Source organism: Saccopteryx bilineata, chromosome 2, assembly GCF_036850765.1.
Source record: "Saccopteryx bilineata isolate mSacBil1 chromosome 2, mSacBil1_pri_phased_curated, whole genome shotgun sequence".
NCBI lineage: Eukaryota > Metazoa > Chordata > Mammalia > Chiroptera > Emballonuridae > Saccopteryx > Saccopteryx bilineata.
Window position 1 is genome coordinate 82,434,143 of NC_089491.1, and position 25,836 is coordinate 82,459,978.

At 37.3% G+C, this 25,836-nt stretch overlaps 1 protein-coding gene across 4 annotated transcripts in view; it reads left to right on the top strand.

Moving 5' to 3' along the window:
• The window catches only part of FOCAD (focadhesin), a 334,210-nt gene that overhangs the window by 226,856 nt on the left and 81,518 nt on the right, over positions 1-25,836 (top strand). For all 4 annotated transcript variants that reach the window (XM_066257344.1, XM_066257347.1, XM_066257346.1 and 1 more), the window contains exons 19-21: positions 10,658-10,796; positions 17,307-17,492; positions 21,580-21,701. In XM_066257344.1, the coding sequence (XP_066113441.1) occupies positions 10,658-10,796; positions 17,307-17,492; positions 21,580-21,701 (447 nt within the window). The remainder of the gene's footprint in view (positions 1-10,657; positions 10,797-17,306; positions 17,493-21,579; positions 21,702-25,836) is intronic.

A 25,836-nucleotide genomic window follows, 5' to 3' on the forward strand; every position in this document is an offset into this window, starting at 1 on the left:
TTTTCCTGGGTGTTTTAGCAGCTAATGTAATATAATCGCCCTAATTACATAATTCAAGAGGTATTTTTTTCACATAGTGTCTCTTGATTTCCCTTAGCTGTAATCACATTGATCGTATATTAAGTTTTTGTGCACAAGCCAAAGGCAAAGACTGGAGAGAGCACTGGGAAGCTGGGACAAATACTTCTTTAAGAGATGAGCTGGAAAAGACAGAAATGTGATGGAACCAAATTCTAACAATAATTGTTAATTTGTTCAGAAGAATCAAGTCACATTTGAAGAAACAAAATTGGTGGAACAATCATAGTATTATAAGTAGGCAGAATATGTCATCTATACCTAAATTATAGTACATCTGTAATTTCCTTGTTAAATATATGTTATGTAAGATGCAGACATGTGCTGTTTACCATATAGCTGATAAATATAGGCGTTCAGTTACGTGAATGTGAAATTAGACAATTTAAGATGAAGGGTGAATCAATTTTTTTTTATCCCCAACCTACTAGGTCTTTAGTGGCTCTCAGAAATATTGGTGGTCTGGATGCTGTGACTCATTTTAAATAATTTAGGTTGACTGAGCAGAAAGGCTGGATAGGCTAAAATGTGTGCAGAAATGATTGTATTCCTTTTATGGTAAATAATTCTGGAATTAGAAGCGTTGGATCATTTGGCATAGTTCATGCACCAGTTAAAGTCCCTCTGAAGGTGATGGTGGCTTCTGTTTCTTATTCTTGCACTTGTTCCACTACACCTCCCTCTCCCTCTCCCATTTCCTCTTCTCCTCATTCTTATAGGCTGCCTTCTTTCCGCTTTCCTTCCTTTCCTTCCTCCCTACTACCTTCCTTCTTTTAAAACAGATTGAGACATGATTCACATTTTATATAATTCACCCATTTAAAGCATACAATTTAGTGGTTTTAGTATATTCAAAGAATTGTGCAACTAATTACAGAGCAATCACAATCTAATTTTAGAACATTTTGTTATCAGCCAATTCCCATTACCCCTTCCCTTCCCCAAGCCCTAAACAACCATTAATCTACTTTCTGTCTCTAAATTTGCCTGGCCTGAACCTTTCCTATAATGAAGTCATATAGTATGTGGACTTTTGTGACTGGCTTACTTCATAGCATAATATTTTCAAGGTTCCTTCATGTGTAGCATGTATCTATACTTAATACCATTTTATGACCAAATAACATTACATGGTATAGATATGCCACATTTTGTTTACGTATTCATTAGTTCAGGGGCGTTTGAGTTGACTCCATTTCCCCCCCCCCTTTTTTTTTGCTATTATGAATAATGTATTTACATTCATGAACAATCATGTGCAAATTTTTATGTAATTGTATATTTTCGTATCTCTTGGTTGTATACCTAGCGCTAGCTTTGCTGGGGCATATGATAACCATCTCTAACATTTTGAGAAGTGGCCAAACTGTTTTCTAATGGGGCTGCACCGTTTTACATTCACACCAGCCGTGAATGAGGATTCTGATATCTCCACCTCCTTGTCATTCCTGTTTCCGAACTAGCTTAAGTGTTACCTCTGCCCTTCACCTACCCCTCTCACTTGTGGGTTTGATGTACAGCAGAGCTCCCAGGTGCTTTGACGGACTGTGGTGGTAACTGGTGTTAGTGATGTCGTTTCCAGCTGTAAGCATCATTGTTTGTTCCCCCAGTATATTTTTATTTTTTTTAATAAATTTTTATTAATGTTAATGGGATGACATTAATAATTCAGGGTACATATATTCAAAGAAAACATGTCTAGGTTATCTTGTCATTAAATTATGTAGCATACCCCTCACCCAGAGTCAGATTGTCCTCCGTCACCCTCTGTCTAGTTTTCTCTGTGCCCCTCCCCCTCCCCCTAACTCTCTCCCTCCCTCCCTCCTGCATCCTCCCTCCTCCCAGCCCTGGTAACCACCACTCTCTTGTCTATGTCTCTTAGTCTCGTTTTTATGTTCCACCAATGTATGGAATCATATAGTTCTTGTTTTTTTCTGATTTACTTATTTCACTCCATATAATGTTATCAAGATCCCACCATTTTGCTGTAAATGATCTAATGTCATCATTTCTTATGGCTGAGTAGTATTCCATAGTGTATATGTGCCACATCTTCTTTATCCAGTCTTCTATTGAAGGGCTTTTTGGTTGTTTCCATGTCTTGGCCACTGTGAACAGTGCTGCAATGAACATGGGGCTACATGTGTCTTTACGTATCAATGATTCTGAGGTTTTGGGGTATATACCCAGTAGAGGGATTGCTGGGTCATAAGGTAGTTCTATTTGCAGTTTTTTGAGGAACCACCATACTTTCCTCCATAATGGTTATACTACTTTACATTCCCACCAACAGTGTATGAGGGTTCCTTTTTCTCCACAGCCTCTCCAACATTTGCTATTACCCGTCTTGTTGATAATAGCTAATCTAACAGGGGTGAGGTGGTATCTCATTGTAGTTTTGATTTGCATTTCTCTAATAACTAATGAAGCTGAGCATCTTTTCATATATCTGTTGGCCATTTGTATCTCTTCCTGGGAGAAGTGTCTGTTCATGTCCTCTTCCCATTTTTTTATTGGATTGTTTGTTTGTTTGTTGTTGAGTTTTATGAGTTCTTTGTAAATTTTGGATATTAGGCCCTTATCTGAGCTGTTGTTTGAAAATATCAGTTCCCATTTAGTTGGCTGTCTGTTTATTTTGATATCAGTTTCTCTTGCTGAGCAAAAACTTTTTATTCTGATGTAGTCCCATTCATTTATCTTTGCCTTCACTTCTCTTGCCATTGGAGTCAAGTTCATAAAATGCTCTTTAAAAACCAGGTCCATGAGTTTAGTACCTATGTCTTCTTCTATGTACTTTATTGTTTCAGATCTTATATTTAGGTCTTTGATCCATTTTGAATTAATTTTAGTACACGGGGACAGGCTGTAGTCGAGTTTCATTCTTTTGCATGTGGCTTTCCAGTTTTCCCAACACCATTTGTTGAAGAGGCTTTCTTTTCTCCATTTTGTGTTGTTGGCCCCTTTATCAAAGATGATTTGACCATATATATGTGGTTTTATTTCTGGGCTTTCTATTCTGTTCCATTGGTCTGAGTGTCTATTTTTCTGCCAATACCATACAGTTGTATGTTAATTTTGTATCCTGCGACCTTACTGTATTGGTTTATTGTTTCTAGTAATCTTTTTGTGGAGTCCTTTGGGTTTTCGATGTATAGGATCATATCATCAGCAAAAAGTGATACCTTTACTTCTTCTTTTCCAATATGGATGCCTTTTATTTCTTTGTCTTGTCTGATTGCTCTGGCCAGAACTTCTAGCACCACGTTAAATAAGAGTGGAGAGAGTGGACAACCCTGTCGTGTTCCTGATTTAAGGTGGAAAGTCCTCAGTTTTACGCCATTTAATGTGATGTTGGCTGATGGTTTATCATATATATGGCCTTTATCATGTTGAGATATTTTCCTTCTATACCCATTTTGTTGAGAGTCTTAAACATAAAATTGTGTTGTATTTTATCGAAAGCCTTTTCTGCGTCTATTGATAAGATCGTGTGGTTTTTGTTCTTTGTTTTGTTGATATGGTGTATTACGTTAACCGTTTTACATATGTTGAACCATCCTTGAGACTCTGGGATGAATCCCACTTGATCATGATGTATTATTTTTTTAATATGTTGTTGTATTCGATTTGCCAGTATTTTGTTTAGTATTTTAGCATCTGTATTCATTAGAGATATTGGTCTGTAGTTTTCTTTCTTTGTGCCATCCTTGCCTGGTTTTGGTATGAGGGTTATGTTGGCCTCATAAAATGTGTTTGGAAGTATTGCTTCTTCTTCAATTTTTGGAAGACTTTGAGTAGAATAGGAACCAAGTCTTCTTTGAATGTTTGATAGAATTCACTAGTATAACCGTCTGGGCCTGGACTTTTATTTTTGGGGAGATTTTTAATAGTTTTTTCTATTTCTTCCCTGCTGATTCGTCTGTTTAGTCTTTCTGCTTCTTCATGACTCAGTTTAGGAAGGTTGTATTGTTCTAGGAATTTATCCATTTCTTCTAGATTGTTCTATTTGGTGGCATATAGTTTTTCATAGTATTCTACAATAATTCTTTGTATATCTATGATGTCTGTGGTGATTTCTCCTCTTTCATTTTGGATTTTATTTATTTGAGTCCTGTGTCTTTTTTCCTTGGTGAGTCTTGCCAAGGGTTTGTCGATTTTGTTGATCTTTTCAAAGAACCAGCTCCTTGTTTTATTGATTTTTTCTATAGTTTTTCTGTTCTCTATTTTGTTTATTTCTGCTCTGATTTTTATTATCTCCTTTGTTTGGCTGGTTTTGGGTTGTCTTTGTTCTTCTTTTTCTAGCTCCTTAAGGTGTGAAGTTAAGTGGTTTACTTCGGCTCTCTCTTGTTTGTTCATATAGGCCTGAAGTGATATGAACTTTCCTCTTATTACTACTTTTGCTGCATCCCAGAGATTCTGATATGTCGTATTTTCATTTTCATTTGTCTGTATATATCGTTTGATCTCTGCACTTATTTCTTCTTTGACCCATTCATTTTTTAGATATATGTTGTTTAGTTTCCACAATTTTGTGGGTTTTCCCCCCTCTTTTTTACAGTTGAATTCTAGTTTCAAGGCTTTATGATCAGAGAATATGCTTGGTACAATTTCAGTTTTTCTAAATTTACTGATATTGTCTTTGTGGCCCAACATATGGTCAATTCTTGAGAATGTTCCATGTACACTAGAGAAAAATGTATACTCTGTCGCTTTGGGATGAAGTGTCCTGTAGATGTCTATCATATCCAGGTGTTCTAGTATTTCGTTTAAGGCCACTATATCTTTATTGATTCTCTGTTTGGATGACCGATCTACAGCCGTCAGCGGTGTATTGAGGTCTCCAAGTATGATTGTATTTTTGTCAGTTTTTGTTTTAAGGTCAATAAGTAGCTGTCTTATATATTTTGGTGCTCCTTGGTTTGGTGCATATATATTAAGGATTGTTATGTCTTCTTGATTCAGTGTCCCCTTAATCATTATGAAATGACCATTTTTGTCTCTGAGTACTTTTTCTGTCTTGTAGTCAGCATTATCAGATATGAGTATTGCTACGCCTGCTTTTTTTTGGGTGTTGTTTGCTTGGAGTATTGTTTTCCAGCCTTTCACTTTGAATTTGTTTTTATCGTTGATGCTTAGATGAGTTTCTTGTAGGCAGCATACAGTTGGATTTTCTTTTTTAATCCATTCTGCTACTCTGTGTCTTTTTACTGGTAAGTTTAATCCATTTACATTTAGTGTAATTATTGACACTTGTGGGTTCCCTATTGCCATTTTATATCTTGCTTTCTGTTAGTTTTGTATCTTGTTTGATTCTTCTCTTTTGTTTTTCTATTGTTTGTTTTTGTTTGTTTGTATTCCATACTTCTTTCTTCTGTTGCTACCTTTTTTAAGTCAAGTGTTTTTGTGGTGGTTTTTTCAAGAGTGGTTACCATTAAGTAATGAAAAGGGTACCTACCATATTCATTGTAGTACCCTTTCTTATGAGTATTTCTGCAGTTCTTCGTCCTTTGCTACTGTTAATCTCCATCCTCTCCCCCCTTTTTTTCCTTTGTTGTCACAGTTTAAGTTTGGTTTTATTGTTTTCTTGGTGGAGCTGTTACTTGTGGTTTTGTTTTCTTTTGTTCTTTGAATCTGGTTGGAAAACCCCCTTTAGTATTTCCTGGAGTGGGGGCTTTCTTATGATAAATTCTCTCATCTTTTTTGTATTTGTGAATGTTTTTATATCTCCTTCATACTTGAAAGATAGATTTGATGGGTATAGTATTCTTGGCTGAAAGTTTCTCTCTTTCAGGGCTTTGAATATTGGGGTCCACTCTCTTCTAGCTTGTAGAGTTTCTGCTGAGAAATCTGATGATAATCTAATAGGCCTTCCTTTATATGTTGTACTCTTCTTTTCCCTGGCTGCCTTGAGAATTTTTTCTTTGTCATTGGTTTGTGTCATCTTTATTATGATGTGCCTTGGAGTGGGTTTGTTGGGGTTAAGAAAACTCGGTGTTCTGTTTGCTTCTTGAATTTGAGGCTTTAGTTCTTTCCACAGGCTTGGGAAGTTCTCGTCTATTATTTGTTTGAGTATATTCTCCATTCCATTTTCTTTCTCTTCTCCCTCTGATATACCTATTATTCTTATGTTATTCTTTCTGATGGAGTCTGACAATTCCTGTAGGGCTTTCTCGTTTTTTATTATTTTTGAGTCTCTTTCTTCTTCTCTCTGTTGTGCCTCAAGTTGTTTGTCTTCTATTTCACTAATCCTATCTTCAATCTGGGCTGTTCTGTTAGCTAAGCTTGTTACCTCGTTTTTCAGCTCGTGAAATGAGTTTTTCATTTCTGTTTGATTTGTTTTTATAGTTTCAATTTCCTTGGTAATATATTCTTTGTGTTCATTGAGTTGTTTTCTGATCTCCCTATATTGCCTTTCTGTGTTTTCTTGTATATCTCTGAGTATTTTTAAGATTTCTATTTTAAATTCTCTGTCATTTGGCTCCAAGGCTTCCAATATGTTAAATCTTTTCTCCATAGATTTTTCCACATCTATTTGTGTTACCTCTCTATCTTTTGTATCCATAATATTCGATTTCCTTTTTGTTATTGGCATCTGAAGGTGGTCTTGTTGATAGTGTTAATTAGAATTAATAAAGAATAAAAAGGGGAAAAAAAAGAAAAAAAAAGGCAAAACAATCCACACACAAAAAAAGTAATAATTTATTATTTCCCCCTTTTTTCTTTCTTCTCCTCCCCTCCTCTCACCTCTTTAGGGAAATATCGTGATGACCTGTGAATTATATTATGCTAAATGGAACAAAAACTGCCTATAACGGAGGGCCTGATTTGGGGTGAAGAGTTCAAGGGGCAAAAAAGGGAGTTGGGACCTACTAAATGCAAAAAAAAAAAAAAAAAGGAGAATATCTTAGACAAGCATAAAATGATTTGCTTGTAAGTGATGGTCGACTAAGAGATATAATGAGAGGGATAAGAGGGAAACAGAAAAAAGGAGAGAAAAAATAATAATATTTAAAGAAAAAAAATAAAAATAATAAGGAAAAATCTGTTGTATTAAGTGGAGTGAAGACTAAATACAATGGAGACTTTGGGTTGGGAGGAATGCTAGTGAGTTAAAAAGCAATGTAAAAAGTACCCAAAATGCCACAAAAACAAACAAATAAAGGAAAACCAAGAACAAAAGCAGAAAAGAAAAAAAAAAAGAACAACAAAAAAACCAAAAAAACTTGAGTCCCAAATTAAATAATTTGTTCGTGATTGAGGATTAACTGGGAGGAAAAGTAAAAGGAGAAAAGAAGAAACGAATAGAAAGGAAAAAATAAGAAAAAGAGAGAAATGAAGGAAGAAAAAAAGGAAAGGGGAAAAAAAACAAAAGGGGAGAGAGTGAGAGTTAAGGGTTTTGGAGTGTAACTCTAAAGTATAGTAAGGATGAAGAAAAGAAATAAAATGTAAAACTCATGGGTAGTGTAGTTCAAGAAAAGGGTAGCATAAGATGGGCAGAGAATAAAAGGACCGAGGTGGAGGAAATACAAATAATAATAAAGTCAATAAGAAAGAAGAAAGAAACAACAACAACAAAGAATTAGTGGAACAAGTTATAAAGTCTGTGGATTTTTCTTGATTTTGAGAGGTTAACCTCTTCCTTTTTCTTTTCTCTCCCTCTTCCTGGTCGGTGACTCTGTACCCCAGGTTCTGCCCCTGTGTCACGCTTAGGTAGGGATTTGCAGTTGATGGGATTCTATGGCAATGTCATATAATTGGCTTTAGTCTCACTGGTAGTCAAGGCTTGTTGGTGTTTGCAGAGTCCAACAATGAGAGAGTTTGCTTTCCTGGAGTCTCTCCCCTAGTCTCCCCTTCCTGAATTAGCAGCCTGGTGATCCAGCTATGAGGCTGCCACTGCTTCTGTCTGGGGAGTAAGAGGCTCAAAGAGCTGGGAAATCCCCACTCTATCCTCACTCAGTGCAAGGCTCTGGGTAAGGCTCTGGCAGTCAGAGCCTCCAGCGTAATCAGGTGGGGCTGGGAGTCAATTGTTGTTAAGGTGACTGTTCAGCGCCTACCATTCAGTTGGACCACTCAACCCAGGCTTTCCACACTTTGTAGCCTGTTTTGGCTGGGAAGAAGATGCACTATTCGCTGCTTGCCGTATAGATCTTAATATCTGCCAAGTCCCTCTTGTTAGGTATATCCCTGAATATGGAGGCTCTGTCAATCAGAAGTTGCCCCTGCCCCTTTAACGAACGGCACTGAAAAATATTATGCCTCTTGTCTTGGATCGCTGAACTGGGAGAGATCTTATCAATTAGAGCCCCGTGGGTGCGCAGATTTCGTGGGTTAAGCTAATTTCAGTGATTGGATCCACAGCTGTGCTCCAGAGAGTATTTCAGGCTGCCTGCATGCCCCTCCCCCAACGCTTGATTGTTAGCTTGAATGGCTGGGTGAGGTGCCCCGCCCACGGAGAGAATCTCCTGACTAGGAAAGACAGGTTTGGCACCCCTCCTGGACTGCGGCACAGGGGCGCGCGTGCGGCTTCTCAGTGCACACCGGTAGCCGGGACTCCCCGGACCGCGGCACGGGGCGTGCACGCGTGGCTTCTTAGTGCACTCTGGTGGCCAGGACTCTCCGGACCACAGCGCAGGCAGCTGCACGTGTGGGTTGACTCACCACAGGCGTGTTCCCTCCTCAGCAACAGTCCTTTCGCTTTCAGTGTGTGTGTGGAACTCCGGGATGCTCCGAGGATATATTTTTCTGTTTCTAGTTGATAAATTTATTGAGATTTTTGGGAGATCTGTCAGACGCGCTGCTCATGGCGCCATTTCCGTGACGTCACTCTCCCCCAGTATATTTTTCAAATATTATTTTCAAGTTGTACTATAGATATGTAAAAATTCAGGAAGTAAGCAAATGAATTCGGACCAACTTTCTTGGGGGGAACTTTATACACAATTAGGACTTGTTTAAATCTCTAAGATAACTCCTGATGAAACTAACTCTGGCAGCTTCTAAGTATGTATGCAGACCAGAGACACTGGGAAAACTCCGCTTTTCAAATCCAAAAGGTTTGCAAACATGCTAGGGTTTCTTTGGTATGCACTGGTATCAACAAATGCCCTATGCGAAGCATGGATTATTGTTATCTCCATAGTTGTGACTGGCTCAGTCCTCTGTGAATTAGCTGATCAATACTGAGGCAGAATTAAATCTTGTCTTAGTGCTCGGGCAGTCAGGTTGCTTTCACTCCTTCACTGTTGAAGAGAACACTAGTAGTTATGGTTGAAAGGCTTCATTGGAGTGAGGTTATTATATATACTTAACAGAAGCATTTCCTTTTTTTTTAATCCCTCTGCAAGAACCCTGACTCAGTGCATTTCCTAAATGGAACAGTGCTTTGGGGACCTATGAAGAAGCCTGTCTGCAGGAATTGTTAATTATTTCTAAAAATAACTCTTGGAGACAGGCTAATGGTAATGACTAGGTTCTGGCACTTTATGGTTAAAGTAACCACTTTTATATATTTTGATTTCCTCTCCTAATACTTAATTATCTTCACGTGGGCATTATGATGGTGTGTCATTGAAAGTATTAAAAATTTAATTAATTGCTTGACAGTTATATTTTGTAGAAATTATAATAGTAGTAATCTTTTACATTTTTTATTTTTGGTTCAAACAACCACAAAATCTTCAAATTGCAAATTACACACAATAATGTTTATCTACCAGTTACATATTTTAGTGTTTTTATATTCCATAGCAACAAACTGCTAAGTCTAAGGTAATTTCAACTAAAGCATTCTGTTCTTTCCTGATTTCTACTATATATTCTATTGGAAGATTTTAAGCTTTGTCACAGAAATATGGCTGAAATCACAAATTTTAAAAAATGTAACAGAGCCTGACTAGGTGGTGGCACAGTGGATAGAGTGTCGGAATGGGATGCAGAGGACTCAGATTTGAGACCCCAACGTCACCAGCTTGAGCGCGGGCTCATCTGATTTGAGCAAGGCTCCAGCTTGATTCCAAGGTTGCTGACTCAAGCAAGGGGTCACTGAGTCTGCTGTAGCCCCCTGGTCAAGGCACATATGAGAAAGCAATCAATGAACAACAAAGGTGCCACAATGAAGAATTGATGCTTCTCATCTCTTTCCCTTTCTGTCTGTCCCTCTCTCTGACTCTCTCTGTCTCTGTCACAAGAAAAAAAAAAAAAAGAAATGTGTCAGACTAGGCAAATAGTTAATTATAAACCATAGAAGTTCAATATATTAAATGTATATATGTTTGCATTGTATTGTCGCATGGTATAAAATTTTATTAGATTTCTATAATAATCATTGCTTATGTTGGTTTTTGGTGATTTTCTTACCAAAATATTATTAGTTCTCGATATGAATCTTGGATTGTATCTAATAGGATGATTGGAGGTTGACACTTAGGTAATCTGAATGCGAAGTTTTTTTAAATTAATTTTTAATGGCCTTTGATGTTATGGAACACTTGGGCCTAACTCAGTTTTTAAACCTTGCCATAAAAAGGACAAAGAAAAGATTCTACATAATATTTTAGTGTCATCTTCTTTGTCATTTCAGATAAGACCGGAACTGCACATTCCTGAGGATCTGGATGAAGATGAAGATGGGGAGGGCGCTGGAAAGGACCCAGATCTCTCCGTCCCTGGCTCTTGCTATCTCCAGCTGTTGTCGCTCACCTCGCCGCTGGTGTTACCAGGTGACTCTTACTTACTTAGTGGCAGGGAAGCTAGCATTTTTTAGTGATTTTTACCTATCTGATTAATTGTGTTCTTTTGTGATGTGTCCATATCATAGGTGACTTTAATCTCACATACCTTCTATCTGGAATGCAAAATGCATCCATCTGTTCTGTAGGACTGCTTGAGGTAATCTGGTGTTCAAAACATACTGAGTATGTTAGACTCGAATAAAATGGAAGCGGAAAACTGGTTTAAATAACCATTTTTACAGAGAAATTAGAATTTATTTCAAATGCTAAATTTATTCTGTAAAACCAATTTGCAGTGGGACTTTTAAGTCCCTGATTCATATAACTGTTTATTATTATATAAGGTAAGTGAAAAGATCATTAGACTATTCCAAGATTTACTGGCTAGTTTTATTCTTATAAATTTTATTTTTTCTTTAGAATTACTCCAAAGATGGTAGCATAAGAGAACTATAAATTGCCTTTAAAAAAGAGATAAAATTGTACAGTTGTTTAGTTTCAACATGACTTTTACAGAAACTTGGCATTAAAAATATTATTCTAATTCTATTTAATTATTCTAATTCAGTATTAGCCAACGTTTTGCTGAGCAGGCATCTATTACCTGATCTCTCTCAATTCTAGCTTGAATGTTCATAGATGTAAAAATTTAATTTCTGAAAATTAAGTTCAACAAACACAAGAAATTTCATCTTATCATAATAATCTCACTATCTGTAATGTTGGAAGATTTTTCCTTGGTTTTATCTCACATTGCTATTCAGCCATATAGGTATTATTTATTTCTAGAAAAAGCTCAAGTTCCAAATCCCCACCTTCTTTCATTAGGGAAAACTGAATGGTACAACTTAGACAAAGAGTTTACCTTTTCCTTTCTCCTGATGTCCAGAACAAGCCTTAACAACGTGTTTCCGTTTCCTCTCTTCTATTCTTCCCCACTTCCTACCTCAGGTTGTTGCAGAGTCTAGGACCTTTCCTGCAGTTAGTGATGAATCGAAGAAGGAAAAAGCCTGTCACCAAGTTTCCTCTTGTATCCTAGAATAGCCTTAGAGTTAGTTAAAAGTCCTTTGAGCTTTTTAAGTGATATTGTTCTCTCTTCATGGACCTCTCACCCCGGGCTCATGGTATGAATAGAAGAAGGAGGAAGGTACTCATTGTCAAGGCATGCTATTGTTTCTGTCCTCCCTGCCTGCACAGAGCTGTAGGGGCCATTGAGTGGCTCCTCTACATGGTTTATGGTTGATAGTCATTAGCACCTTTTCTTGAGAATGAAGGGGAGGATTTGAGATCAACCACTGTATCTGTTTGAGAAAATTTAATAATTTAGAGTCAGGAGGGTAGTCTACTCTAGATGCTGTCTATGTCTGGCAAACCATGTCACTGTGGGCAAAGTTCTTCATTTTTCTGGGCCTCACTTTTCCTGAGATTACTCAAAAAAAAAAAGAACCAGGAAAAAGCACTAGCTTTAGGGTTGTATACCTTAAAGGTCCAGAGTGGACAATACATAATAGTTTTCAAGGTACAGTAGACAGACAACCAGATTGCACTGAGTGTAAATAAATCCTGGCCCTTTTCTTCTTTTCTTTCCTTTCAAGCAAACACAAATGCAGCCACACAGTAAATGCAATAATTTGCATTTATAAAAACAGGGTGTTACTGGTATCAATTTAATTTTTTTTAATTTTTGAAATAATTTTAGACTTACAAGAAGTTGCCGAAACAGTTTGATTTATATACTTTTACCCAATTGCTCCTGTTGATAACATCTACATAACCTTAGTTTATTATTAAAACCAGTAATTTCATATTGGTACAGTATTATTAACTATAGACCTATTTGGATTTCATTGGCATTTTTTTTAATACAGCATATAAACTTTTGGGGTTAGTTTTTTCTTTTTTTCCACTCAGGATGTTTTTGAAACCATCCAAATACTTGCCTGTATGAAATTGGTCTTTCTTACTACTAAGTAGTATTCCATTGTAAGATGTACTACCATTTGTTTACTCACCTGTTGAAAGACATTTGGGTTGTTTTAAAAACATATCTAACACTACAAAATTTTAGCTCTTTTCAAATTCTCACCTGGTCATTTGTAAGGAAAAGACTAGGGCAAGACTCAATGACAATGTGAAGAAATTCTAGTTGCTAGCTTAGTGGCTGGGGAAGACGGCGCTTTCTGTATCAGTTGCCGCCATGGTATCTTACTGCCCCAGTAGAGCCCAAGCTCTAGTCGATCAGCTGTCCCTGACTCAACTTCCCCGTGCAGTGGGACACTCCTGCTTATCAGCAGGGCTTTTAGCCTCTTCCAGACTACTCTTGAGGCAGCTATGAGGATGCTGCTGAACAGTGCCAACACTAACTGCCACCGGAGGAAAAACACAACCTTCACACAAGTTAGTTGCAAGAATCACACAGGCAGTTTATTACTCACAGATCCTTTTGACGTTCCTGGGTACAGCTTAAGGGGGCCCTGTCGGTGTGCTCCTCTCGGCTGTCTTGGGTCACGGCTCAGAGAGGTGTGGAGACAGTCCATGTTCACAGAGTCTGGGTGACCACCTCAGTAGGGGGTCCCTCAGCTTTAGTACCTTTTCTGGAAAATGCCTTCTAACATGTGTCAATCCCGGCAGTGATTTTCAACCTTTGTTTCTCACGCACTCATAAACTAATTACTAAAGAAAAAGGGGCCCTGACCTCTTCTTCCTTAGTAACTAATTTATTTGTGCCATAAGATGAAAATGGTTGTATTTAGTCAGGGGCACTGACCTTAGTAATTAGTGTGTGTTTGTGCCATGAAAAAAAAAAAGGTTGAAAATACAGTATTATCACCTCAAACCACCTTTTTGGGAGTTCCGCACAGGGAGCCCTTTTTATGTTAATCTACTGAAATGTTACATCAAGCCACTTTTAAGATGTTCCTAGGGAAGCTTCTATTTTATGTTAACTTACAATTATGACATCAAGCCATTTCTTATTTATGTATAACTTCACACACACACTAACTGGGCCCTATGCGAAAGGCAGAGTCTGTTTATCACATCTGCACACACTATATTAATTCCTATCCAGATGGCATAACTTTATTTAATTTTCTTAATTAATTTTAATATTATATCTTAATTACTTTTACATATCTTCCATATTTTTTTATATTTCTATATATTTAATTACTATAACATTATATTACTACAAAACTTATCCTCATTTAAACTATTCTCAGGGCTAGAGTTCTTTTGAGAATCCTTAGTTCTCTGGTGCACTTGACAAGAAGACAGATTTCCATTCCTGGGTTAGTCTATGGCCGACGTGTATTTATCTCTTGTCATGTATCAGCTTCTGCCAGAATAAGATTCCTTCTGAGAAAGCTTGAAATGACCCTCTCTCATCATAGTCTCACAAATGACAGGCCTGGCTGCATTCTGAAAAGCCTTGCTCATGCTCAGCCAACTTGAAGCAGTCATACATGTGCATGTGAATTCAGGTATTGGGGTATGTGGCCTACAATTGAATGCTACTCACCTCTTTCATTTAGATGGTGTATTGGTTAGGGTCTTGACAGGAAAGGCACATTCAGATAGAGTAATTGAGGGTTTAATCAAAAGACTATTTATAGGTATGTTGTCAAGGTTAAAGGAAAATCACAAGCAATGGTAAATCATCCCAGAGTGGTTAACGTTCCTTAGCTAGAATAGGTAAGGGGAGGTAGCAGTGAAGAGAATGAGAGAGCTCATCTGTGTCTCAAATAGGGGAGCCAGGGCCCTCATTAGAGGGATGCAGGAAACCTGTAACAATCCTGCAGGTAGGTGTCTAGGGCAATGATGGGCAATCTTTTGAGCTTGTTGTGTCAAAATTCACCTAAAACTGAGCATAACTTGGGTGGTGTGTCACTTTGAGAAAAAAAACCATAATTTCACGATATTTATAGTTTAAATAACAAAAATGTATAATTGTAATATATAACTATTTAATAAACCAAAAACTAATTATTTAACTTACCTGCTTAGTGACTTCTTTGTTCATCTGTCAGTCAGTTTCTTTTGTTGGTCTTGATATTATTTAACTTGTGTGGGGTGCTGTGAACTAAGATAAGTGAGGGGGAGGGGGAATTCTTTAACTAATCTGCCTATTAGTGACTTTTTTTGTTGCTGAATTTCATTGGCTAAATCTTCAATTGAAGGTTGGTATTTTGTACACTTCAAGCCCAAGCAAGCACTACTAACTTCATCTGTCAATCTGTTTCTTTTGTTGGTTTTGATGTTATTTAACACTGAGAATAAGGTCTCACAAAAGTATGTAGAGGGAAAAATTATGAGTAAAACCATTGCTATATTTTTCAGGGTGCTAAAAGTGTCTGGTAATCGGTTCCAGGCACTCCAAATTTCTTGTTCATAGTGGCACTCCTCTTGATTCTCCAAGCAGCACCTTTCCAGATTCTCGAGCTTTGACCTCAAGTCAACAAACACCTGAGCCCAGATGCTGTCTTGAAATTCTGCAAGTTGCATCTTATGTAAATTAAGATGGCTGCCGCTGTTTCTAATGGCGGGAAACAGCACCCATAACACAGGCCCTCGCCTCTCCCAGCCTCCCCCTCACTTCTCTCAGTAATGATGGTCAATTAGAAATCCACGACACCCCAGAACAGTAGATTGGATGATGGTTGCTGTGGTTATGTGGTTGCTGGTAATGGCGATCACAGGGCCCCCAGAGATGCGTTCCCTGTGACATTCCGCTGCTCCCTGCTCCGCCAGCTGGAAGTGAGGTCAAAGATCCCCTAACGGCCTAATCAAAAGTCCCAGAACTAGGCACTCTGTGCCGGAGTTCTATTGTTTTGGCCTACAGACCTCCGGCACAGAGTGTCTACACTACAGCAAATGTATTATCCTCGGCTACTGCACTTCCTGGCCATGTAGGAGCCAAGGATGAAACGTCCTTCTCAGCATGTGGGCCCATACTTCTCTGGTATGTGGTAACATGCAGCCATGTGTCATCAAAAATGGCTATGCGTGTCAGTGCTGACACACGTGTCATAGGTTCACCGTCATGGGTCTAGGGAGTACATGCCTTACTTCACTGTTTTTTCACCCCCCGACCTCCTGCCAGTGTTATCACTAGATGAAGCCAGAGGACAAGGAAGACTGATGATGCAGTTGTTACTCTTCCAGGACACAGAGCAGGGTTGAGAGGGTGGAGGATGGGTCTGGAGGGGTAAATGGAAGGCATCCCACAGTGTTCTCTGGTCTTTGAATGGAGAAGCTTGGTTGCATTTAGGAAGTTTCTTTTATTGGATTGGCAGAACTGGGCACATAATAGATGCTCCAGTGAGCACTTAACTGCCTTTAAGTTAATCATGGTTATTTAAAGGCAACTTTTAGGTCTATTTAGAATGAAATTCCGGTTTTATTAGGTGGAGCCTTGTTTTTTGTTCCGATAATAGGGGGCACATGCAGAAGCTTCCCTTTTTGGTTTTCCTTATGATTTTTTTAGTTTTAATGTTTTTGTTTCTGCATTGGGCAACCTCTAGTGGAATTTAGGAAAATAACACTTGAATGTAAACTGCAGTTTTACAAGTATTTTGTTTGGGTACCCATTGTCTTCTGAGAAACTCATGATAAATTAAAATGTCAAGCAATAAAAGACCTTGGGCTTATTTAAAAGGACCATGAGCAAAAAACTAATGAACTAATATATATTTTTTAATAATTATACTAATATTGCTACATAACGATAAAAGTACTCTCTGAAAATACCTAAATGACAAGGAACCAGGAAACCTGGAGCTGGTGTGTTCCGTGCAGAAGGAATGGCAAGTGTGGTGGCCCTGACTGAGATACAGACTTTTTGTTACTAAGCCGTGGGAAAAAGGCCACATGGAAGTGTGCCTTACATAACTAGTGAGGAGGGCAGGCGGTCAGAGATGCAGTCAGAGGGGCAGCGGGGACTCAGTCACAGAAAGTGTTTATCGTCATCAGAAATTTTGATATTCTGTGTACAGGGGAAAACCACTGGAGATGTTAGGGAGGGGAATGATGTAGAATTCTGGCTTTTGGGAAGTAGATGGTTTGTAGGGATGATCATGAAGAGTACAAACCAAGAAACTAGTTTTTAAATTAGTACACATGAGGAAGAGAGGAGATAATAACTGGGTAAGTAGCAGTGAAAATGGAAACAGATGGATTTGGGCTATGGTTTTGAAGGTTGATCTATTCTAGAAGGACTCACTGACGGAGTACAGATAAGGAGTCTGGGAAAGAAAAATTAAGAATGGTGAGGTTTTTAAGCTTAAGCAACTAGGTTCAATGGTCTGACTTTGGGGAAGACTGAAAAGAGAATGGGAATCAGTTCTTTTTTTACTTGGTGAAGTTTGGCCTAAAATAGGCTAACTTGTTTTTGTTGTGGTTGTGTGTGTGTGTGTGTGAGAGAGAGAGAGTTAAGAATAAGTGTTTCTCTTCTAGCCTACTATAGTACTCTATTTTTTATCTTTTTTATGTCTCTTTCAGCTTTGCAGGAATTTTTTACATCACTTGTGAAGCAAGAAATGGTGAATATGCCCCGTGGGGTGTATCATTTGGCATTAAAAGGAGGTGCCCGCTCAGACCAAGGAAAAACTGTAGCAGGAATCCCCAATTTTATATTGAAAATGTATGAAACCAACAAGCAACCAGGATTGAAGCCTGGCCTTGCAGGTGAGCACAGTATATAGTATTCGGGTACAATTTTTTACTGTAATGTTTTAACTTCCATTTCCAAGTAGGATGGAGTAGGTCATGGTAGGGTATTGCTGCTGCTGCCAACATCTAGGCACAACTGGATAAATGACAAAACTAAATCATATTTTAAAGAATTTCAGAGAACTGTTGAAGCAAAAATGACTAGGTAGACAAAAATTCCAGGATAGAAGACCATTTTAGAACAGTTCCACTCCCCATGAGGAATATCCACTGATTTTGGTTGTGGGCTAAGATTGGGGGTTGGCCAGGAAGCAACCAGTGGTGCTTTTAGTGTTTCCATTGGAGAGAGTGATATGATGACTAATTTTATATGTCAACTTAATTGAGCTAAGAGATGGTCAGAGAGCTGCTCAAACATTATTTTGGGATATGTATAAATATATGAGTGTGTGTTCAGAGGAGGTTAGTATTTGAATCAGTATACTGAGTAAAGAAGATCACCCTCCCCAGTGTGTTTGGGTATCATCCAATCTGCTGAGGGCCTGAACAGAACAGAAAAACAAAGGCCGGGTGTATTTGCTCTCTTTGCTTGAATGGCTACACCCATCTTCTCTTGCCCTTGGACATCGGCACTTTCGGTTCTCAGGCTTTTAGACCCAGAGTGAATTGTATCTCTGGCTTTCCTGATTCTCCAGCTTGCAGATCTATATCTCTTACTCATTCTGTTTCTCTGAAGATTCTGACTAATATAGGAGACAAATTGTAGATTTTTTCACATAAGATATTTTCTGGATTATCATATGCACTGAAGGTTAAAGAACGAGGCTGATCCTTCTGAAAGGCAAAGTGAAATCTGTCATTCTGTGCTTAGGAAACAAAGACAGGCAAGGAGAATGGGTCTGAAAACAAAGCATGTGAGAAGTGAATTGACACCGAATTTCCAGAGCTCTTTTCACTGGGTGCATTTATTGATTCTGGCCTGAGCTACAGGCTGAAATTTAAGCGTGACCTTAACAAGGGGCTGGTACAGAAGGCAGAGAAACTAATAGAGATCTTGACATTTATATGGTACCTGAATGACAAAATGGGAGTCTTCAGGAACCTCAAACACACAGCCTGTTTCTCTCACCAGATATTTGCCAAAATTTGAAACTTTAAGGATGGGAGAGTTAAAAAGATAAGCTGAAAACCTCTGAGGACATATCTGAATCTCTCATAACTAATATATATAGAAGAGTCCAATTAGACTGCAGTTGAAAATCTTGGGGAAGCATACCCTGGGAACAGGATTGAACCAGACATAGACTGTGATGGACAGTGTGGAGTTTGTGCAAGGATAGACAAACCAGCCAATGGAAGAATAAGAAGTTTCAAAAGCAGCCCGACTTGTGGTGGCGCAGTGGATAAAGCGTCGACCTGGAAATACTGAGGTCGCCGGTTCAAAACCCTGGGCTTGCCTGGTCAAGGCACATATGGGAGTTGATGCTTCCAGCTCCTCCCCCCTTCTCTCTCTCTGTCTCTCCTCTCTCTCTCTCTCTCTCTCTCTCTCTCTCTGTCTCTCCCTCTCCTCTCTAAAATGAATAAATAAAAAAATACCCTCTTCTAAAATAAAAAGTAAAAAAAAAAAAAAAAAAGAATTTTCAGAAGCAGACTCATATGCAAGGTCACCAGATGCATTACAAGGGTGACAGTGCAGCACTGTGGAGAAAAGGGATGATATTTTAAACAAATGATTCTATAATTAAAAGCTCCAGTTATAAAAATAATGGCAAACTATATTAAAGTTAAGAACACATGTTAAAATAGATTTTTTTTTTTTTTTTTTTTTTTTTTACAGAGACAGAGAGAGAGTCAGAGAGAGGGATAGATAGGGACAGACAGACAGGAACGGAGAGATGAGAAGCATCAATCATTAGTTTTTTGTTGCGCATTGCAACACCTTGGTTGTTCATTGATTGCTTTCTCATATGTGCCTTGACCATGGGCCTTCAGTAGACCAAGTAACCCCTTGCTTGAGCCAGCGACCTTGGGTCCAAGCTGGTGAATTTTTTTTGCTCAAATCGGATGAGCCCGTGCTCAAGCTGGTGACTTCGGGGTCTCGAACCTGGGTCTTCCGCATCCCAGTCTGATGCTCTATCCACTGCGCCACCACCTGGTTAGGCTTAAAATAGATCTTGAAGACAGTGAAAAGACAAGCCATAGGATGCAAGAAGGTATAATACATATGTATGATGAACTCATATCTAGAATATATAATGAATTTTTGCAAATCAACAAGAAAATGATAACCAGAAAACAGGAAAAAAAAATTGAACATACTCTTCAAAATAAGAGTATTCAAATGTCTAATGAACATATACCTAGATGATCAAGTTAAGTCATCAGAGAAAATGCAAATTAAAACCTCAATTAGATACTACTACATACTTAACAACCTGGCTAAAATGAAAAAAAAAGATGGAAGATACAAAGTAATATTTTTGTATCTTTGGTAAATATGTGGAGCAACCAGAACTGCTGCTAGAATGTATTATAGTACAATCACTTTAAAAAACTGGTACTGAATGAATTTATACTCTCTTACCCAGCTATTTCATTGTTAGAGATAAAGCAAACCGAAGTCACTAGAAGACATGTACTATAATGCTCATAGCAGCATTATTTGAGCAGCCCTGAACTGGGAAGCTATCTAAATGCCTGATGACAGTAAAATGGATAAATAGTGGTATGTTCACATGATGAAATATTCTTTACCAATGAGAATGAATGTACATTGCCAATAACAATATAAATGATTTTTGCAATGATTATATTGAGTAAAAAAAAGCCAGGTTGTTTTTAACCTTTTTTTTTTTTTTTTTTTTGGCAAGATAGTAAGAGAGAGCAAGAGAGAGAGAGAGAATGAGGAACAGACAGGAAGAAAGATGAGAAGCATCAACTGATAGTTGTGGCACCATAGTTGCTCATTGATTGCTTTCTCATATGTACCTTGACCATGGGCACCAGCAGTAACCTGTTGCTCAAGCCAGAAACCTTTGGACTCAAGCCAGCAACCTTGGGACTCAAGCCAATGACTTTGGACCTAAAGCCAGTGACTATGGAATCATGTCTATGATCCCACACTCAAGCCAGATGAGTCTGTGCTCAAGCCGGCGACCTAGGGGTTTAAACCTAGGTCCTCAGCATCCCAGGCTGATGCTCTCTCTGTTCACTGTGCCACTGCCTGCTCAGGTGAAACCAGATTGTATTTTAAAGAAAAGTCGTTTTACAGTCTAATTCCATTTATATAGAGTGCCAAATTAGGCAAAGTGATTACTAGACGGTTGCAACTAGTAACCTTCTAGGATAGGGGTGTGTGTGACTAGAAGGAGATATGAGAAAAGGAAGGAAACACGAGGAAAGACTTTTAGGATGTTTAATAATATTTTCTGGGTGGTGGTTACACATGTTTGCTCAGTTTGTGAAGATTCATTGAGCTTTGTATGCTATGATACATGTACTTTTCTCTATGTATACCATACCCAACTCACTGTAACAGTTGGCTGCCTGCCCTTGCTCTTCTTTCATTAATACGGGGGCCCAGCTGGACCTGGGAGTGCAGTATGAGAACTTATTTGACCAGAGTGGGAAGGACTGGGAAGAGAAGGGTTAGAGGAGGAGGGAGGAAAAAAGGGAGAATGAGTGGACATGAGTGCAGGTGTGAGGGAAAACTTGTCCACTTGTAGGTATAAACTAAGGGGACCCTTGTGATCAGGAGTTCACAAAGATTGGTATGTGCAAACATTACTCTTTAATTGAATTAAAATTTTTTAAAAGTGCAAGAGAATTTCTAAAGTAACAGTTCATAAAATTTAAGTAAGTCATGAACTGTAAATGTATCCATTTATTTACAAGTGACTGTAGCTTGTAAATAAGTGATGGTTTAAATATAGTAACTTTTATTTTATTTTTTCTTTCCTTAGACACTTATGGCCAATTATAATTTGCTTAGAAAATTCTTGTAATTTCTAAATATCTCTATCCAGAATAATTGAAGATTGATTACTGAGAATCTAATTAATGTAGTTTTTTCACAAGAAATGTCTTTTATTTTTTTTTAAAGGTGGTATGTTATTTTGTTATGATATTTCAATGTATCAGAGTAAAGATGGCAAACCTTTGAATCGACTGATGGCCAGTAGAGGGCGAAGTTTCAAGCAGACCTCACTTGCTCTAGTGCACGAGGTAGGTTCCTTCCCATACCTACAGGTTCTTCTTCCTCGTTTATTTTGGGATTTTCTTCCTTACTTTATGCTCATACAATTTAGTGTATACTTGGAAGTAATTTTTCTCTTTATCATCATTAAGTTGCTTTTAAAGTCAACCAAAATAGCTGAGCCAATTGAAAAAGAAAATATTTTGACATATTTCTGAGAGAAATTGTCCTGTTTCCCCTACTGCCCAGCCTAATATTTGGGAGCAGTATCTAGGAATTTGGTTTATCTCACCAGTGTTTAACTTCCATTGTAAAAAATAAATACCAACTTATTATTTAAAGAAAATATCTTGCCTATTAATACTAACCTTTTGCAAGTATGTAAGGCACCTATGTTTATATTTTGTGAATGTAATGAATTAGCAGTAAATAAAAATGTTTAAGTAAAAAAAGAGCCTTTGGTTTTAGTGTTTATTTTACTTTTAGGCTACCTTTTTAAAATAAAACTATGTTATGCCATTACATGATTTGCATGAAATCTGATCATTGCAAATTATTCCAGTGCCTGAGGGAAGTGGGAAGCTGGAAACTACTTGAGAAATGTGTGTTTTTGTTGTTTCAAAATTTTTTATGGCAGTTACTCATTCAAGTGTTTATAAATTAAAATGTATAAATGAATAACACAACAAAATATCACAGTGAAGAGATTTATTTAATATATATGTAACTTATATAGCAGCTATAAATTAACTGTAAAATATTAATGGAGATCTAAAAATAGTTAGTGCTTCCCCACTATGTTTATATTAAATTTTATACTGATGCTCAATTTATTTATTTTTTTTAATTTTTAAATTTTATTTAGAAAATTAACTTTAACAGGGTGACATTGATCAATAAGAGTACATAGGTTTCAGGTGAACATTTGTATAGCATTTGAATTATTGATTATGTTATATGCTCCTGACATTCCAGGAGCAGTTCTGCATACAGTATTCTCCCCTTATCAATGGGAGATATGCCTGAAATCACAGATTGTATTAAACTCTGTATATACTATGTTTTTTCCTATACATACCTATGATACAGTTTAATTTATAAATTAGGGACAGTAAGAGATTAACAACAATAATAATAAAACAAAACTTATAACAGTATACTCTAATAAAAGTTATATGAATGTGGTCTCTCTTTCTCTCTCTAAATATCTTGTGATATATTCACCTGGCTTCTTCTTGCAATGATATAAGTTGATACAGTTTTTACATAGTGAGATGAAGTGAGGTAAATGACATAGGCATTGTGACATAGCGTTAGACTATTATAAAGGATACTTGAACACAAGCACTGTGTTTCTGCAATAGTTTGGCTAATAACTGAGACAGCTACCCAGTGACTAACAGGCGACTCTAGACAAAGAGATGATTTATATCCTTGGGCTGATGAAGTGGGAGGCATGAGATTTCATCACACTGCTTAGAATGGTGCTCAGTTTAAAACTTATGAATTATTTCTACACCCTGGCTGGATAGCTTGGTTGGTTAGAGCATCATCCGAAAGTGCAGAGGTTACCAGTTCGATCCCAATCAGGGCACATATAGGAACAGCTTAGTGCCCCTGCCTTTCTTTTCCTCTCTTGCTGAAATCCATAAAAATAAATGAATAACTTATGAATCACTTCTAGAATTTTTCATTTAATATTTTTACATTTCAGTTGACTGTGGTAACTAAAACCTCAAAAAGTAAAACTGTACATAAGGGGGCACTACTGTAATCATTGTCCTATTTAGATTTCTTTAAAACCGAAGTGTCCTCTCTCTCTTTGCTTCTTAGAACAGAATTATTTCAGATCTACTAGGGCTTGTCCAAGCTTAAGGGACTGTCCTCTTCTGCTCTGATTTTTAACTACTATTTCTCATCCCCAAACTAACATGGCACCTGTTGATGAGGAAGTTGAAGGTGAATGACAGTTTCCTTCCCTGTCTTGTCATCCATTGACATTTCTAATTCTGACATGACAATCACACCTAAATTGAATGATGCCGGTTTGTCCCTGGATGAGAATGGCAGTCTTGCCTCATTATTTCCTCTATCTTTGGGCATATGCAAATTTTCCTGATTCTGCTGCTGCTGCTGTTGCTGCTGTTGCTGCCACGTTTCTGCCTCAGCATTAGGCAACGAGCTCTTTGCTTATTTTTATTTCAGAGAAAGCTTATTTGAAACTATTGGTAGCACTATTCTGAATTAAAATTTTGTTTCTAAATTCTCTATTTAATTGATCAACATGTGATTATTTTTACCATATAAATTGTTTTTTCTGCCTCCTTTAATTTTTTTTTCCTAAATGCCCAAATCAATATGATATATAACCCATTATTTGAAATATAGGTAGTTTGTCTTTTTCTTTCAGTTTCTTATTTAAAAACCCTTATATCTCTTATGAAGAACATGGAGTAGGATAGTTATTCATGCAATATAAAGCAATTAGATGAAAATTCTGTATAATAATTGGGAAGAGTAGTATCTGTGCTTATTATACATTCCCCTTAGAAAACACTGCGAAGAGTATGGTTTGCTGTATATTAGAGACTCCATAATTACCATGTGATGTGAGTTGTTATGGTAACTGGGTTTTCCCCCTTCCTATTAAATAACAGAGTAAACGGTTGCTTGAGATGTGATTGAATTGTCAGCTTTGAGTTGGTGTTACCCTGATGGGGAAGGGGGGTGGGGAGAGATGGAAGAGAAAGATAAACTAAAAAGGATAGAGAAAATGAATGAGGGAGGAAGGGGTGAAGGAGAGAAAAAGAGTTTTAAATGTCCAGAAAGCACCTACAAAGAGATGGGTGTATTTTACTTCAAAAATGTGTCCTCTACAAGACCTCCCTTCTTGCCTTCCAGTCACTATTTGTCAGGGGACAGGAACAGCAAAACATTATCTTGGGAAAACAAGATTACTATTGACATAAAAATGAAGCTTATTATTTTTTATATATAAACAAACAGACATTGAATGGCTTTTGGGGTCTCTAACATTAAATACAAATGATTTTTCTTCTGGAAATGTGGGAAGATTGTGTATTTGTCACGGAGCCAGTGTAGTGGCTCAGTGTTCATGCGTCTGTATAGTTAAATACCTTTCTTATTTTGATAATACACACATCTAGGGAGCAGGGGAAATGCCTTGTTTTGTGAGATTGGGGGTTTAACTCAATAGCAAACACGTAGTTTACCTTTCAGTTTTAGATGCTGCCCCACCTTATCCCGTTTTAGTTTGACAATCAAACATGTTCACCAAAGCTTGTCTTACTTATAGTATTTAATAAAGGGCTGTTAAAATGGTATTTTCTTATAAATAAATAATCTTATTTCTTAAGATCACCCAGAAGCAGAAAATAATACCAAATTTCTGGGCAGTGTATTCTGAACAGTAAATTAACTAATTAGGTGACCATGCAGTCCCTTCTAATAAACATTTATCAGTGAGGAGACAAGATCTATTTTTTTGTTTCACTTTTCAACAGTTCCCTACATTGTGTTTCTAAGCAAAGTATTTTTGTTGACTTGTATTTCAGATATACTTAATTAGAACCTCTATGATACAAATAAAAGTTTAGTTAAGAAATTTCAAACTATGAGATTTATAATACCTGCTTTAAAGTTTTGCCTTGTCACTCGCTGTGTTTTTATCTGGAATTAAATATTTCCTGGCCAAAACATTTTGGAAATGCTTTAATAAAATTTCAAATAACCATATTGTCAACAACTTGTGTTTAAGTTTAGCTGTTTCTACTAAAAATAAAAGTTTTCTAAAATTGTGCTTCTAACATGATTGAAAGTTGTACTTCACAATGTTTTATGATCACTTGTTTATAATAGTATGGTTTTCACATGACAAAATTTTGTCTTAAAGCAAATACTATACATTTAGTTTGGTTAAACTCAGCAGGTACTTAATTGAACACTTATGTGCGAGACACTGTTATGGCTACTATGAGCGGGATTCCAGGATGAATAGGACATGATCTCTGCCCATCGGATTGTATGAGATTAATTGTCATACACAAATAATCTAAGATGAATCTATTGAGTGTTACAGGAGAGGCCTATTGTGTACTGAAAGTATAGAGGTGGGAGAAATTATTTCAGTAAGTGGCGATGAGA